The 17,470-nt window shown below is 41.1% G+C and overlaps 1 protein-coding gene across 6 annotated transcripts in view; it reads left to right on the top strand.

Annotated features, from left to right (window-relative positions):
• The window catches only part of LOC122561572 (GTPase KRas), a 61,492-nt gene that overhangs the window by 42,470 nt on the left and 1,552 nt on the right, over window positions 1-17,470 (top strand). For 3 of the 6 annotated variants that reach the window (XM_087999694.1, XM_043713382.2, XM_087999696.1), the window contains exons 2-5: window positions 3,675-3,806; window positions 10,401-10,579; window positions 11,840-11,999; window positions 13,254-13,374. In XM_087999694.1, the coding sequence (XP_087855820.1) occupies window positions 3,696-3,806; window positions 10,401-10,579; window positions 11,840-11,999; window positions 13,254-13,370 (567 nt within the window). In that variant the 5' untranslated portion in view covers window positions 3,675-3,695 and the 3' untranslated portion in view covers window positions 13,371-13,374. Of the gene's footprint in view, window positions 1-1,292; window positions 1,314-3,674; window positions 3,807-10,400; window positions 10,580-11,839; window positions 12,000-13,253; window positions 13,375-14,210; window positions 14,212-17,470 lie in introns of those variants that run through there. The other 3 variants (XM_043713385.2, XM_087999695.1, XM_043713381.2) reach the window with 3 other exon arrangements.

Here is a 17,470-nt window from a genome sequence, read left to right as displayed (position 1 = left end):
CTGACCTGCACATCTTTGGACTGTGGGAGGAAACCGGAGCACCCGGAGGAAACCCACGCAGACAAGGGGAGAACGTGCAAACTCCACACAGTCAGTCGCCTGAGGCGGGAATTGAACCCGGGTCTCTGGCGCTGCGAGGCAGCAGTGCTAACCACTGTGCCACCGTGCCGCCCACAGCGCAGTATATCTTTTGGCTTTTAAAAGCAACTCCCTGAATCAGTCTGTTTGCGTGTGTGTGTGTGTGTGTGTGTGTCTGCATTGCTTTGCTGTTTTAAAAAGATAACATCACCCTGTTTCAAATGCTCCAGGGCAAATCCTGACCAAATTGTATAACCTTGGGTCAAAATCATTCCCATTGAAATTTTTGTTTTTTTTTTATTTTCTATTTCTCAAAACTACAAATCTTAATCTAAGACACTGACCTTTCAGCCTCTGCGTGGGGATGGGGGATGGGTAATTGAAAACTGAAGCCTAGCTCATGATCCGGTCAGAGGGCGGTCTGCTGATACCAATCTTTCAACCAATGACGTGAATTGTCAAGATTTCACAAATGTGCCCACTAATTTTTATACACTTGTTCAGCCCTTTTCCAAGTAAAGACACTCTGTACTTTAATAACTGAAATAATTGAAGACTCCTGACATTCAGATGTGACCAAAACATTCTGGGAAATTTAAATGGAAGTCAAAATGAGTAATAATTCAGTTTTCTTTCTTTCTGTGACATAAATAACTGATTACGGATTAGGCTGTAACGAGTGCTGTCGCAATCATTTCTTCTGTATTGACACATTGTGGGAGTTTTAAAGGCATGGTTTGCATGGATGTTATTGTGTTACAGAAATAGACTTGGTTTTTGTTTCAAACAAAACTGCTCAGGTGTATGACAAATCTGAACTCTTTCATTGCTGAGTAACAGCATTGATGAAAGAGTTTGCGTTAAAGCAACGGCTTGTGTTTATGTAGTGCGTTTTCTGACCTCTGGCCATGCTGAAGTGACATGTAGCCATTGATACGCAAGCACTGATGTAATGTAGGAAATGAGACAGCCAATTTGCTCTTTGCAGGTTTCCACGAAACGGTCATGACCAGATTATTTTCTATATATATACTGATTTTGGTTGACAAGGTTCCTATAGCAGTGGGAGATATCCCTGCTCCTCTTCAAAATAGAGACTGGGAATCTTTTGCCTGCACCTGTAAGGGCAGGTTGGACCTTGGCTTGGTGTCCCATCTGTATGGCAGCACTGGTGAGAGTGTTGCATAGAATTACGAGCTCAAGTCCTTGGAGTGGGAATGCACCTCACTTTTGAGGTGAGAACAACCTCTCAGTCATGGCTGACACCTAAATCCAGGATGTGGATGTGCCAATGTTGGACTGGGGTCGGGGTCGAGAGTGTAATGCTTGAAAAGCACAGCGGGTCAGGCAGCATCCAAGGAGCAGGAGAATCGACATTTCAACCTTATGCCTGAAATGTCGATTTTCCTGCTCCTCAGATGCTGCCTGACCTGCTGTGCTTTTCCAGCACCACTCTGATCTAAACTCTGGTTTCCAGCATCTGCAGTCCTCACTTTTGCCTTGTACTGAGGTGGACAAAGTTAAAAATCTCACAACACCAGGTTATAGTCCAAGAGGTTTATTTGGAAGTACAAGCTTTCGGACCGCTACTCCTTAGTCAGGTAGCTAGTAGGGCAGGATCATAGGACACATCATGCCCCACTAGCTACCTGACTAAGGAGCAGTGCTCCGAAAGCTTGTACTTCCAAATAAACCTCTTGGACTATAACCTGGTGTTGTGATTTTTAACCTGGATTCAGAACAGCACTTACTGAGTAATAGTGTGCAGTTTTTACCATTTAGGGGTGACAAATACTAACTGTATCCTGCTAGTTTGAGTTTTCAAATTCCATAGGGTTTGGTACATATAATCACAAATATCTAATTAAATGATAGACCTGTCTCAAAAGGGACTGAATGACCTTGTTTTCAAAAAAACATCCTTGTGTGCGAGTCCTATGCCTTTAAGAGAGATGTATTCTGTGTTGTTTCTCTTGCAGAGGGTGTTGCCACATTGATGGCTGAATGTCTGCTTCAGACAGACTGTGGGTAAACAGCTTGGAGTCAGCCCTGGACTTTAGTTTTTCACGAGACAAAAGAATCATGACTGGGTGGGGTCAGGGCTCTAAGACTGAGGAAAGTTGTTAGGTTTGCTTGAGAAGATTTCTGTTGGATGCTGAGCTGAAATTTTGAGGTGCAAGCTGCTAAAGTGAAGTCTTAGATGAGAGGCTTCCTCTTAAAAATCCAAAAGGGCAGATTTTTTTGTTTGTTTGTTTTCTCTGAATTGAAGAGAGACAGCTCATGAGGATCATAGCTGTTTTGCTGAATTGTATTTTTACTAAAATGTGTGTTTATGGAATGCTGCCTATTTGGAAACAATTGATGATTAGTAGTTAAATAATACATTACTTTGTTAAGTATTTCAGTAGAGTTAAGGTTATACTAATTCTTTTTTATCTTTTGTATTTTAACTGTGTTGTAACAAAGTATGTCTTTGTGGTGGACCAATCGAATCACATCTGGAACATCTTACGCTTGCCTTACAATACTTAGGTCGGGTGGGGGGCTCTAGTTTGGTCTAGTCTGGTCCATAACACTTAAAGTATATAGAATTCCTGCCCAGAGAGTCCACATCACCCTTCTGCAGAGCATCATCCCCATAACCCCTTATTTTCCATGGCTAACTCGCCTAACCTATACATCCTTGGACACTAAAGGCAATTTAGCATTGCCAATTCACCTAACTTGCACACCTCTGGATTGGGGCAAGAAACTGGAGCACCCTGAGGAAACCATGCAAACACAGGGAGAATGTGCTCCACACAGACAGACTGGATTCAAACCCAGGTTCCTGGAACTGTGAGGCAGCAGTGCTAACCACTGAGACACACTGCTGCTGCATACTTGCCAAATACATGGCATGGCTGGCACTGGTAGCATTTATTGCCCACCTCTAGCCGTCCTGTGATCGATAAGACTCTTAGCCGTACATGGGTGATACAATTGTGTTATTTTGGATCTCGAAACACACACAGACAAGAATGAAAGGCAGGTTTCCTTCCCTAAAGAATGCAAATAAACCAATAGTTTTTGACTTTGCACCAGCCTTATTACTGATTCCAACTTTGTATTTCCAGACTACTTTTTAAAGAACTGAATTCAAATTTGTGATTGAGCATTAACTTGCTGGCTCAAGTGTCCATGGGAAATGATGTAGTAATGTGACTGGATTAATAATCCAGAGACCCAGGGCAATGTTCTCGGTCCAAATCCCACCACAGCAGCCATGGAATTTGAATTCAGTGGATGGACTTCCATGACCGTGATCGTTGATTGAAGCCATTTAGTTCAATAACGTCACTAAAGCATAGGAAATTTGCTGTCCTTATCAGGTCTGGCCTGTATATGACTCCAGACCCACAGCAATGTGGTTGACTCTTAACTGCCCTCTGAAATGGCCCAGGAAACAATGCAGTTCAAAGGCAATTAGGATCAGTGACACATGTCGATGGTTTCCACTTCCCAAGAAATAATGAATAAATAAAAGTAATGGAATCACTGCACTGCCATGTTTGCTTCTGTTCCTGTGTTGCTAATATGGCCGTCTGCTTACACAGGTCTGTCTCTGAACAAGAAAGATGACCGAGTACAAACTAGTGGTGGTCGGAGCTGGTGGCGTAGGCAAAAGTGCTCTGACAATCCAGCTTATTCAGAACCATTTCGTAGATGAGTATGATCCCACGATAGAAGTAAGTTTTGTCTTCTCTTATTCCCTCCTTTTTAAGAGGCTAGCATTTATGTTTAAATTCTGTACGGTTATATTTCAGAATGGCAATGAAATGTGTATCTGAAGTGATGGTTATTGCTATGGTATTGTGGACTCCTAGCCTTCAGTTTTACTGAATTATCTGACCTGCTTGGGTTTCCAAAAGCAGAGGAGGTAAGTCCATGAGAAAAATTGAGCAGCAAAAATACCTCTAACGATGAGTTGGTTGCAAGGGTACATAGACTCAAAAATGATGCAATAATATGGCGTGGATAAACAACAGTGTCTTTATGGAAGATTAGAGAAAGACACGTTCATTGGTTCCCAGCATCACCTTACACAGATGTACATTAAACAAGAAGCACTGAATTGATAGTGTTAAGACTGTGTTCTCAAATAAATGTATACAGGTGATTTTTGGGCAATTTCAGGACTGACAGCCTTCATTCAATCTCCTCATTGCTGCTGGGGGCTGCTGATGCATTAGTTGCATTAACTGGGCAGATTTCCACTTGCGTAAACTGGAAACAAAAGAACCCTTTTTTTAGTAGAGCAGAGGAGAGGCGACTGAGTGCTTCTGTGTGCCATTCATGCAGTTCAGCACCTGTCCCTGAAGTGGTCCCCAGTGAGAGAATAGCACAGGACTTGATCAGCTGCAGGAGAACGTGGAACCTGTGGAAAACATTCTGCATAAATTTCAATGTTTATTCGTTATAACTTCAATAAGCCTTGCCTATTCAGCAAGTGGTAGAGGGGGCTGCGAACACAGTTGGCTTCATAAACCAAGTTAGTTGACTGCATAATGTTGTTTTTCTTAAAAAAAAATTACCTCCCAGCACACAGTTCCAACACTGGTGGAAGGGCTGGACTGTTCAGATTCATAACACAGCCATTAGCAGTAAAAAACCTAATTCTAATAGGATGAATTTGCAGAGAAAAAAAGCAATGTTGCATTTTGCCTCGTTTCTTTCACCACATTCCAAAGCAATTCACACCCAATGCAGTGCAATTTGAAGTTTACTGTCTCTTGATCAGATAAGTGCACACGCTGATTGGCAATTTGTGCATGCTGAGATCCTGCCATCAGCAATATGGTGAATGACAAGACCTTACACTTTTGTTTTGGTGAGATGCTGAGGACTAACGTGACCCAAAGTACACACCAATTCCCCTGCTGCACTTTGAAACTGTGCTGTGAAATGTTTTCAGTCTCATAAAAATCTAAAGTCCACTTTAAGCAAGTGGAAGGACATTTGGACTAAATAGAAACTGTGAAATGAAGTCTTTTGTAAAATTATTCTTTCTCTTTAAGCTGTGTTCTTGGTTATTTCTTGTGGCGTAACCATTGTTCCCCTAGACATTTACATAGCTCCATTTGATGCTTCACTTCTTATGCTTACTTAAGTTACATCCTGGGCTTTCAGCTATGATCATTCCACTGCCCTGCAGGACATACTTCTGTGTCAAAATACTGGGACATACTGGAATAATGCATAGCTTTGCAGTTTTATTTTATAGTCACTCTACAGTTGAAGCCCTCTAGTGCAGTAACTATGTTACTGTAACGTGAAGACATCAGCCCAGAATTTCCATTTGTAACAATGGTGAGATTGTTGTCATGCTCAGTCATTAGTATAGACTAAAGGATTAACTGTACCAATACCAACAATCACAACTGTGCATATGCAGGAGGAGTTATGTAGGTTAGATTGCATGGGACTAAGACCTGATGGAAGAAGCATTTGCAAAGCCCTGTTCTTTTGTTATATAGTTTAATAGTTAACCAGTGATAATAGTCTTTCAATTAAGGTGTTAAACTGGTCCCATTTGTGCAACTGGCTGAACATAACACCCCTGTTTGTCTTGAAAAACCTGTCATGGCTCTCTTATCTTTCGTGTCTTGACCAATATTTATCCCTCAATCTACAACACTCAAAAAAATTATAGTGATCGTTATCTCTTTGCTGTTTATAGCAATATGCCATATGAAAATTGGCTGCTGTTTCCCACTTTACAACAGTGACTGCACTAGAAAAATATTTAGTTGTCTGTTCCTGAACATGAAAAATACTAAAAATGCAAGCAAGTGGAGATAGTGCTTGACTGATGCCACTCATCTGGATGGTTATATGAATAGGAAGAGTTTAGAGGGACATGGGCCAAAATCTGGCAAACGAGACTAGATTAATTTATGATTTCTCGTCAGGATGGATGAATTAGACTGAACGGTCTGTTTCCTTGTTGTACATCTGTGACTCAGATGGGATTTGACCCCACATCCCACCTGAGTCACAGAGATGTATAACAAGGAAACCAAATTTGAATTTGGTTAAAGAAGAAAAATCCATTAATTAATAAAACCATTGTTGTATAAAATCATCTGGTTCAATAATATCCTTTTTAGGGAAGGAAATCTGCTATCTGTACCTAGTCTGGATTCATGGACTGCAGATCCACTTTAGTGTGATTGATTTGTAACTGTCTAGTAAACTATTCCATTATAATTAATTACTACAAAGTCTGATATAAGGACTGAAACTGAACAGACCACCCAACAACAAAAAAACAGAAATTGCTGGAAAGTCTCAGCTGGTCTGGCAGCATCTGTGGAGAAAAATTAGAGTTAAAGTTTCGGGATCAGTGACCCTTCAGAACTGACCTTCAAAGGCACTGGAAATGGCTATGGCACACCACAGCTCTGCCAATCTTCAAAGTCCTCCTAACTAACGTCAGAGGGACTATGCCAAAATTGGAAGAGCTGACCATAAGATGAAGAAGCAGAGGTAAGCCTTTCTGCCCATCAAGTCTGCACCACTGTGATTTAAGATCATGACTGATCTGATAATCCAAAACTCAGCTTCTCTGCCTTTTCTACAAACCCCTTGATTCCCTTTATGAATAAACATCTGTCAATCTCAGCCTTGAATATACTTAATCATGCAGCCTTGACAGCCTTCTGCAGTAAAGAATTCTGTACTGAAAGAAGAAATTCATCCTCATCTCTGTCATAAACGTGCAACTCCCTTATTCTGAGATTATGCCCTCTGGTTCTAGACTCTCCCTTAAAGGGAAATAGCCTCTCTGCATCAACCCTGTAAAGTTCTCTAAGAATATACAGTAGTATGTTTCAATAAGGTTGCCTGTCATTCTTCTAAAGTCCAATGAGTACAGGCTCAAATTACTCAGCCTCTCCTCATAAAATAGTTTTTCCAGACCTGCTATCAGCCAAGTAAACCTTCTCTGGACAGTCTCCAATGTCAGTATATCTTCCCTTAGATAAAAGACCCAAAACTGTTCACAACAACAAAAACAGAAGTTGCTGGCAAAACTTTGGAGAGATACAGAGCTAACCTTTTGGGTCCACTGACCTTTTATTAGGGCGTCAGGTTTCCAGTATCTGCACTTCATTGTTTTATTTTACTGTTCATAGTATTTCAGCTGAGGTCTGGTTAATGCCTTTGTATTGTTTTAGCAAAACCTCCCTACTTTCATACTCCATTCCCTTTGAAAAAAAAGGCCAACATCTGTTTGCCCTCCCTATTACTTGCTGAACCTGAATGCTAACAGTTTGTTACTCTGTCCCACCGACTTGTCAAGAAACAGCCTGACACTGCCTTTAAGGTATGAATCAATGTCCTAGGCAACAGCATCTCTATTCCTGGATATGTTTTGTTCCACCAGCAGATGCACTAGAGGTGGAACATTGTGCTTTACAATTGGGTGGGAGTTGTCCTGGGGCTCCTCAACATTGTTGGACGCAGTGAGGTCTCATGACATAAGGTCAAATATAGTCAAGGAAACCACCTGTCACCCTGAATGGATACTCTTCCATGTTGAACACCACTTGAAGGAAGCACTAAGGGTGACAATGGTACAGAATGTTTTCTAGAGTGATGCTTGATATCACTCAACGCTGGACTTCCATGCCATGTGGAAGTGAAGAATGTACTTGATGAAATATTCACTGCTACAAATAGCCTTGAGATGGAATACCCTGAGGCCTTGTTCATTGTGACTTCAACCTGACCAACCTCAGGAGTATGCTACCAGGATACCACCAGCATGTCTCTTGTCCCACCAGGCACCCAAACACAATGTGAACCGTTGCTACACAAGCATCAAAGATGCTTCCCTCTCCTTTCCCCACCTGCATTTTGGTAAATCAGACCATAATGCTGTGCTTCTTCTCCCAGCTTAAAAGCAGAAACTGAAGTGCGAGGAGCCCCAACAGAAAGTAGTACAATGCTCCAACTGAGGTGATGGACAAGCTCTTATGTGACTGGGTGGACTGGTCCATATTCAAAAAATCAGCAGCCAACCTAAATGAGTATGCCACTGCTGTCAAAGACTTCATCAGTAAGTGTGTAGAAGATTGTTTGTTTGCCAAAGAAGTTAATCCGAGTGTTGCATAACCGGAAACAATGGACAAACCAGAAGATCCACTACTGAAGACCAGGTCTGAGGTGTTCAAGAGTGGGTGACCCTGACTAACCCAGGAAATCTAAGTATGATCTTCACAAAGCCATCTGGGTTGCCAAGAGACAATAGCAAACTAAATTAGAACCCCAGATTAACAACACAGATACACGTTGACTGTGACAAAATTTACACAATCTGGCTATAAAGTGAAGTCGAGTAGAATCGCTGACAAAAATGCATCTGGTATATCTGTTCTCACAGTCACCACTGCAGACGTCAGATTGGCCGCCTTCAGGGTGAACCCACAGAAAGTAACTGGCCTGGATTGAATCCCCAACTGTGCTCTTAGATCACCATGGACCAGCTAGTGACAGTATTTGCAGACATCTTTAACCTTTTTATGATGCAAGTTTCCCACCTGCTTCAAGAAGACCACTGTCATCTTGGTGCCAAAGGAAAATTTGGCAACATACCTCAATGACTACAGCTTGGTGGCTCTGACTTCCATTTATTATGACATGCTTCAAGAAGTTAGTAATGGCATACAACAACTCTCACCTCCCAGATCACCTTGTTCTGCTACAATTCACCTACTGTCACAAATAGGTCCACGGCAGACGAGACCTCCCTGAGCCAACACATATCCTGGGGAACATCTATGTCAGACTCCTATTTATTGACTTCAGCTCTGCGTTCAACACCATAATTCCAACAAAACTCATCTCCAAACTCTGAGACTGAGGTCTCTGCTCCCCCTTCTGTAACTGGATCCTCGACTTCCTGACCCATAGACTGCAATCGATGAGAGTTTGTGATAATAACACCACCTCCACAATAATCTCAACACTGGTGTCCCAGAAGATTGCATACTCCTACTCCTTATACACTCATAACTGTGTGACCAAATTCAGCTCTAACTCCATTTACAAATTTGCTGATGACACCATAATAGTGGGTTGGATCTCAAACAACGATGAGACGGAACACAAGGAGGAGATAGACCACTTAATGGCGTGATGTAAAGACAACAATCTCTCCCTCACTGTCAGCAAAATGAAGGAGCTGGTCATAGATTTCAGGAAGCAGGGTGCCTCTCTGTAGCTGTAACACTGCATTGTGTTCTATTACCATGATGTACTTATACACAAGTAACTTTGGATTAGGTCATGAGCAGAATGACCCATATCCGGTCCCTTGAAGTACACCACTTTTTTTTCTTGCTTCTCTTCTGCCTTACCTCCCTAGGCAAACAAATTCTTCCTCTGACTAAACATCACTTTCTTTGCTTTTTTAAAACTTTATAAAGGAAGAATTTATGTATCGAGAATGTGAATAGGCACTACACTCTCAAGCCAAACTGCACGCACAGTCTTGTAGTCCATAGCAGAGCTGAGTGAACACCTTGGTGTTCTGATTGAGAGAAGGGTGTTGATTAGGACAGTGGGTGAAATAGGCTGCTGATTAAAAATGACCAAATGGCTACTGCTATTTTAATGGTACATCTGGCGGTCTCGAGTGCATTGGGATTAAACTTTGGGTGTGGCTTAAACGTTCAGCCTTCTGCTGACTGCCTTAGTCCCCTCCATGTCTTACATTCAATTTTATAACCAACTCCCTTGTACACTTGCTTACCACACATATTTTAGAAAGCTAGTTTTACAAGTGAAACCTCTTCTCATCTTCTAGGCAAGTCATGATGTTACCTTTTTAAGAGTAGATGGGTAAAATGCACTTCCTAAAGTGACCCTTGACCTTTTTTAATTGGTTGTTTAAATTTAGCTACCTACCATGCTGTTTTGTATATTTTTGTATTTTTCTATGTCTGTTCTGAAGTATAGAAATTACATATTGACTGGTTTTTGGGTTCTGGGAATAACTGGACAAGTGACTGTATTTAACCAGTCCTCTAAATACTTGAGGACATAATTCAGCTGCCCTGCTCTGGCACAAAAGTATTGGCTTTTTGGCCAATCCTGAACCTCTTCTTCACTAATAACAAAGTCTCAGAGTACACTCAACATGTGCCTAATGTTGGATTGTAAGTTAATTAAGATCCCTCAGGTTCTTGAGTGATGCTTCACTATTGTATATTGCTTACTACTTTATGAGGAAGTTGCACTTAATGTTCTAACTCGTCTTTCATCTGGTTTGTTCTCAGGATTCTTACAGAAAACAAGTAGTAATTGATGGAGAAACGTGTCTTTTAGATATTCTCGACACAGCAGGTCAAGAGGAGTACAGTGCAATGAGAGATCAGTACATGAGGACGGGCGAGGGCTTCCTATGTGTCTTTGCCATAAATAACACTAAATCATTTGAAGACATTCATCATTATAGGTGGGTTTTAGAAAGGGAGCCTTGTTCTTCCACTTTCTATGGCCTGCTCTGTTTGATATGGCACACTATTTGGTGGTCGAGCACTTGAACTAAGCGCTGGAAAGTGAAATTAGTGCAGATAGGTTGGTACAGACTTGATGGGCCAAAGGGCCTCTTCTGTATTATGTGACAGACTATTCGAGACGAAAGGAAAGGGTTCTGACTTTGTAAATGCGGTCTACAAGAATCTATCTGCATTTTAAACGTGGCATGGAAACATTCACAATGGTATAGACTTATTGAATAAATCAAAGAATTGCGGATGCTGAAAATCTGAAACGTGAACAGAAATTGCTGGAGAAACCCAGCAGGTCTGGCAGCGTCTATGCAGAGTGAAACAGTTCATATTTCGAGTCCTGAGACCCTTCTTCAGAGTTTACTGGATTTGAAAGATATATCTGGATTAATTGAATAGTTGTTTCGAACCAACATGGGTGAAGTGGCCGCCTAGGATATCTAACATCTGGGTGTATAATAGTTCTGTAGATTTTTTTTCCTCTTAATGAAATACCACTTTCTTAGTAATAATATTATTACAGGGCATGTATGCACGGTAGGTTGGGAAATGTGGTCTGCATCTGTTGAATTCAAATTGAATGCAGATTGATGTGAAGAAAATCCCTATACTTCTCTCTACCTGATCCATAGGTTCTGTGTGAGGTAAGTTGGTCATTTCTCATAGGAATATCTAACATTTGGCAGAGACTAATACCAAATGGGTTTTTCCTGACTTTGAAACTAGAAAAATGGACAACTTATGGAGTGTGAAAATGTTCTCCTGTGATCAGGAGTCATGGCAAGCTGTTTGGGCAGGGTTGGGGGCACTGCATGTGGCTGTGCTATTCCTGACCTGAACAGGCATAATGCTGGCATTGACTGAGAAACAGCATGTGCCCAATGCAACATTGCTCTCCCAATCTCTCAAACATGTCGCAGAAGTGTGGATTTTAATGTTAAAAGTCACACAACACCAGGTTATAGTCCAGCAGGTTTAATTGGAAGCACTAGTTTTCGGAGCACTGCTCCCTCATCAGGTCCACAACCACCTGATGAAGGAGCAGCGTTCCAAAAGCTAGTGCTTCCAATTAAACCTGCTGGACTATAACCTGGTGTTGTGATTTTTAACTTTGTCCACCCCAGTCCAATACCAGCATCTCCATGTCGTGGATTTTAATATCCTTCTGAATTAAAAGCTGTAAAAGTTTGTCTTTTGTTTCATAGAGAACAGATAAAACGGGTAAAAGATTCTGATGACGTCCCCATGGTCCTAGTGGGAAATAAATGTGATTTGCCCTCGAGGACAGTAGAGACAAAACCAGCCCAGGATCTAGCACGCAGTTACGGAATTCCTTTCATTGAAACATCGGCAAAAACGAGACAGGTGAGTATTGATGTGGATGCAGGTGAACTGAGTTGTGGTACAGAATAGGCATGATCTAACTGAAGACTGCATGAAGTATCAATCTACTTTTGGTCACTGGTTGCCAGCAAAAGTTCTGAACAGTTCTTTTTCTTTTAATGTGACATCCATTGGTGGTGATTTGCCAAGAGTCAACATTGGCCTGTTTGTACACTGTAGGGATTCTATGATTCTCTGTATCCCAAGTTAGCCTTATGAAAAAAAAAATGCAACATTCTTCAAGCATTAGACAAGACTGAATGCACAGCTGGGACTTTAAATTGGCATTTAAACAATCTGGCTTTAACTAATTGGTGGCTGCCCTGTTTATACAAACGCCCAGCTCATCAACTTCAGCTTAATAAGTCATCAGAAAAATAGCTAATGAAAGGAAAGTATATGGCTGCGTTGTCTTGATGATGAAATAAACTGATAGGAATTCATCCCAAAAGACAGATTTCACATGATAAAATTTTCATTTGACAAGAACAGAGCATGAATGTTCCATTTACTTTGTTTAATAACACGCATTGAAGTGTCTGATATTGTTGACATGTTTGAATTGTGTATTATGAAAAATGCGTTGCACAATTATAGATTCATGCAACTCTGTTTTACAATAGAGAGAGTCTGTTGCCTGCATTTCATCATTTCTGTAATGTGGTAATGTTTTGTTAATGTGATCGAGGTAGGTCACGTTACAAAAAGCCTTAAAACAATGATTTGTGTGAATTTTTCACTAGTACTGAGATCTCTGTCTTGGAAGATGCTAATCCATAAACGTTTGTGCTTATTCTGAAATTGCTGCATTGTACTGCTGAATGATGGGGACAAAATTGTTTTGTGTTAACCTCCGCAATTTTCACTGCTCCTTGAATCTCTGCATAATTGAATTCACATCTGTTAAAAGTATCTTGTCTCCATTTCTATGACAAAACAATGAGAACAAACCTGAAGCTTTGTGATTTGTAAATTTAGTACTCTGCATAATTCTTTGGTGGTGGTTTTTTTAAAAATCTTCTGAATCTCTGCATGGCTAAAATCACAACTCCTTTGTCTGCTACTGATTGGGGGCAAGGGATAAATCAATACAATTGTATTCTTCAAAGCTTTATTTTAACCTTTTTGGAGAGAAAATGAACATGGATCTTTGAAAATTTCAAATCATTGCTGAGTTCCTCCATGTTTTGTACCTGTTATATCTGATTATTGAAGGAGTTGTGTTTTGCAATGCAGAGAGTGGAGGATGCATTTTATACACTGGTACGTGAGATTCGGCAGTATAGGTTGAGAAAAATCAACACTGAAGAGAAAACTGCACGCTGTGTGCCCTTTAAGTGTATTGTGATGTGAAACGGTAAGTAGTGAGCTTCAGAAATAAGACCTTGTGGTTCGGGGTGGCGGGTGGGGAGAGCATTATGGAACACTTTTAAGACCAATTACTTGCGTTTGTCTCTTTTTTTTTAATATGACATTGTTTCATATTGCAACACCCATGTGAAATTGCTACAATTATTTGGAATTATGGAATAGAAGGTTAGAGCTGTCCATTTGGAAAATAATGTCTGTAATGATCTGCTTAATCCACTGATTTTGATCATTTTTTTCCCTCAGATTATAAAAACTCAATGCTGAGGGAAAGTTTTTCATCATCCTTCCTCTGGTTCTTTTTGTCCAAGGATCTAAATTTTATATTTTCTGGTCGTCATCCAACCTCTGCCTAGTTTCTCTCTTCTGAATTGTCGAAATACTCTTGAATTTGAACATTCTCCCTTCTAACCTTCTCGGTTCCTAGGGGCATTTCCAGCTTCCGTATTTTCTCCACACACTTGAAGTCTTGACATGTAATAACATGCTTTCTATATACATTGGTGTATTGCTACAAAACCTTGTCATCATATTTCGAATTGGTTTATCAAACTTTGTTTGGAAATCTCTTCAATAAATGCTTGTGCATTCTGGTGCACTTCTGACGTTGATTTCAATGTGCATGATAATACAATGGGAAGTCAAACACTGTTGAATTTAATAAACTTAATACTGTTTGAAAGTATATTGCCTATCACAAGAGTGCGGGACTTTGTTCACTTTTACGTTGCATGGTTGTAATGTCCTCGTTGAAGTCCCCGTCATTACTTGGAAAAGTAAGTTAATGCATTTTAAAACCAGTTAATGAATTATGAAATCATGCAGGGTACTGTTTTGTCCCTAGCGTACTGGACTGGTCCAGTTCAACACACATTACTAACCACAGGAATTTCTCTAATATTAATTGGTAACCACTGACAGAAGCAGTTTTGCCCATTCACCTAATCCAGCTAAATTCCATTGCACTCTGCTTGCATCTACACTGACAGTTTGTGGTGCCATCAGTGAACATGGATCTTATGATACTTTCACCATCTAGCTAATCATTTATAATTGCAGTGGAAGACTGAAGCTTCAGAATAGATTCCTGGGAGCCCCATTAACCATATATCCTGTCAATATGCATGCAATACACGCCCATGGTGGGTCAGTGGATAGAACTGTTGCCTCAGCGCAAGGGATCCAGGTTGTATTCCAGCCTCGGGTGACTGTCTGTCTGTGTAGAGTTTGCACATCTCCCCATATCTGCGTGGGTTTTCTCCAGGTGCTCTGGTTTCCCCTACAGTCCAAAGCTGTGTAAATAAGGTGGACTGGCCATGCTAAATTTTCCAAAGTGTCCAGGGGTGTGCAGAACGGGTGGGTTAGCCATGAGTAATGCAAGGCTACAAGGATATAGCAGAGGGATGGGTCTGGGTGGAATGCTCTTCAGAGGGTAGGTGTGCACTCAATGGGCCAAATGGCCTGCTTTCGCTCTGTAGGGATTCAATGATCATTGCTACTCTGTCACCTTCATCCTAACCAATTTTCTATAAGAGTCTTCTGGCAACATGCTCTCATTTTGCTAATTGTCTCTTGCATGGAGCCTATTCGATGCCTTCTGGAAGCTCCGATAAATTATATCTGTAAATATTTCCTTTGTCTGCCATGTTAGTTACTGTTAGAAACAGTTCAGTTCGGTTCTTTAAAATTCAACGTTTCCTTTTAACAATCCTTGCTGGCTCACTCCAGTCAATGCATAATTATGCCAATGCTTAGTCTCTTTGGCTCTAATAACAGATTCCGGTACTTTCCCTGCAACTGGCATTGGGCTAATATGCTCTAAATTTCTCACTTGTATCTAATTTCTTCAATTGAGAAGTGACGTTGGCAATTTTCCAAGGAGACTGTTCTCCGAATTGGAAATCCCAAAATTAAAAAATCATGACTAATGCACCAACAATTTCCTAACCTTCTAATAGTATGGAGTCGATTCTATTGGATCACGGGGATTTGTTTATCTTTAATATTAAACATGCTATTACTGACAGTGAATCTAGCTGGTTCATTCCAATGACTTATTTTTAGTTTTTTTTTTCCTATATTTCAGGTATTTTATACCTGAAGTCCAATTCAAAGTAGCTATTTAGTAAGTTTGCCAATTACAGTATTACCTGTGCATATCATTAATTCAACAGGTTTATTCCGAAGCACTAGCTTTTGGATATACCTGAAGGTACATGATGAAGGAGCAGCGCTGTGAAAGCTAATGCTTCCAAATAAACCTGTTGGACTGTAACCTGGTGTTGTGTGGTTTTTAACTTTGTCCACCCCAGCCCAACATGGTCTCCTCCACATCACTTATATCATTAATGTGAGAGAAAGTGAGGACTGGAGGTGCTGGAGATCAAAGTCAAAAAATGTGGTGCAGGAAAAGCACAGCAGGTCAGGCAGCATCCGAGGAGCAGGAGAGTCGATGTTTTTGGCGTAAGCCCTTCTTTAGGAATGTGGGGAGAGGGGAAGGGGGCTGAGAGATAAATGGTGGGGGGAAGGTAGCTGGGAAGGCGGTAGGTAGATGCAGGTGGGGACTGATAGGTCGGGGGAGGGGCAAAGGGTGGAGTGGATAGGTGGGAAGGAAGATGGACAGGTAGGACCTGAATATACGTTTGCTTGCTGAGCCTTCACTGGAGGCTCACTGAAGATGTTGCCTAGTATGGTGACAAAACGTCTGAAAACGAATCTTCCAGCTCAGTGAGCAAACATACATCCAGAACCTGAAGCTGAGCTACAAATCTTCTCGAAACTCGCTAAGTTCAAGAGGGTGGTGCCAAGTTGGAGGGTTGAATCTGGGATGAGGTCAGTAGGGGACAAGGGAAATGAGGAAACTGGTGAAGTGGACGTTAATACAGTGGGGTTGGAGGGTCTGAAGGTGGAAGATGAGGCGTTCTCCTCCATTCATCGCGTGGCTTGGTTTTGGCAGAGGAGGAGGCCCAGGACTAGCATGTCCTTGGCAGAGTGGGAGGGTGAGTTGAAATAGTCGGCTACAGGATGGTTGGTTGTTTGGTGCGTGTGTCCCAGAGATGTTTCCTGAAACATTCCGCGCATTGACGTTATCAATCTGCCTAATAGCCTTCACTCTCTTCTGGGAAATTGTTTTGAAAAAAAATCTTTAGTGTTCTCCGTTTTCATACTTATTCAAAGGCCCCCGCACCACAACTTACAAGTATCTCTGTATCGTTTTGAGTTTTTGTTTTTCTAGTGGCTAGGATCTCTAATGTCATGTAAGTGCTTTCTTTTAACTATATCCATTTCCTGCTAGTTGACCAAGAGATCATTTCATTTCACAAGCTGCTGTCGTCTTGTTTTCTTGAAATGAGAGGAAAATACTGCAGATGCTGGAAATCTGAAATATGAACAGAAAGTCCTCTGGGCTTGGGCAGTATTTCTGGAAAGCGAAGCAACAGAGTTAGCTTTGATTTTTGAACAGGTTGTGATGAAAAGTCATTGACCCAAACTGTTAACTCTGTTTCTCTCCATAGGTGCTGCTTGACCTGCTGAGTGTTTCCAGTAGTTTGCTTTTAACGTTGTTCTTGAATTCCGTACTCTGCTGTCTTTTTTTTAAATAAAGTGGAATAGATTAAATATGACATTTGTAACACAACAGTATGAATACCATCGTGAAAAGGCCAATAATGAAGATTATCGCTGAGCTACTGCCTGGGTCCTTGCTCATTTTCTTTTTGATCTGTCCATCCCGTTAGTTTATTCTAATAATGATATTGTGCATTGTAGTGAAAGCCCTACAAAACTTGGACAGCAGGAGTATCTCCTGCAGAGTTGGGCTGTTGTGCATTTTAACTCTCCCAAGCAGATGTGTTTGGGCCTTTTCCCATCATTGACTATGTTACCATGCAGACGGAGAGGGCACCCTCTGTATTTAAGTCCTGTTTCACCAGCCGTATCCTGATTGGCTTTGAGAGGTGATACCACAGCTTGGAGAACACTGGTTAGCAGCTGCTTATAAGAAGAAAAACCCAAAAGATTGGACAGAAATTTTCTTTTGGCAGGGATTGGAAGGTTCTTGAAACTTGAAGCAGGGGGAGGGATTG

Source organism: Chiloscyllium plagiosum, unplaced genomic scaffold, assembly GCF_037043375.1.
Source record: "Chiloscyllium plagiosum isolate Xiang-an unplaced genomic scaffold, Cpla_swu_hap1 HiC_scaffold_23, whole genome shotgun sequence".
Classification (NCBI taxonomy): domain Eukaryota; kingdom Metazoa; phylum Chordata; class Chondrichthyes; order Orectolobiformes; family Hemiscylliidae; genus Chiloscyllium; species Chiloscyllium plagiosum.
The sequence above is the reverse complement of the archived record's forward strand: the minus strand, read 5'-3'. Positions and strand labels throughout refer to the sequence as shown.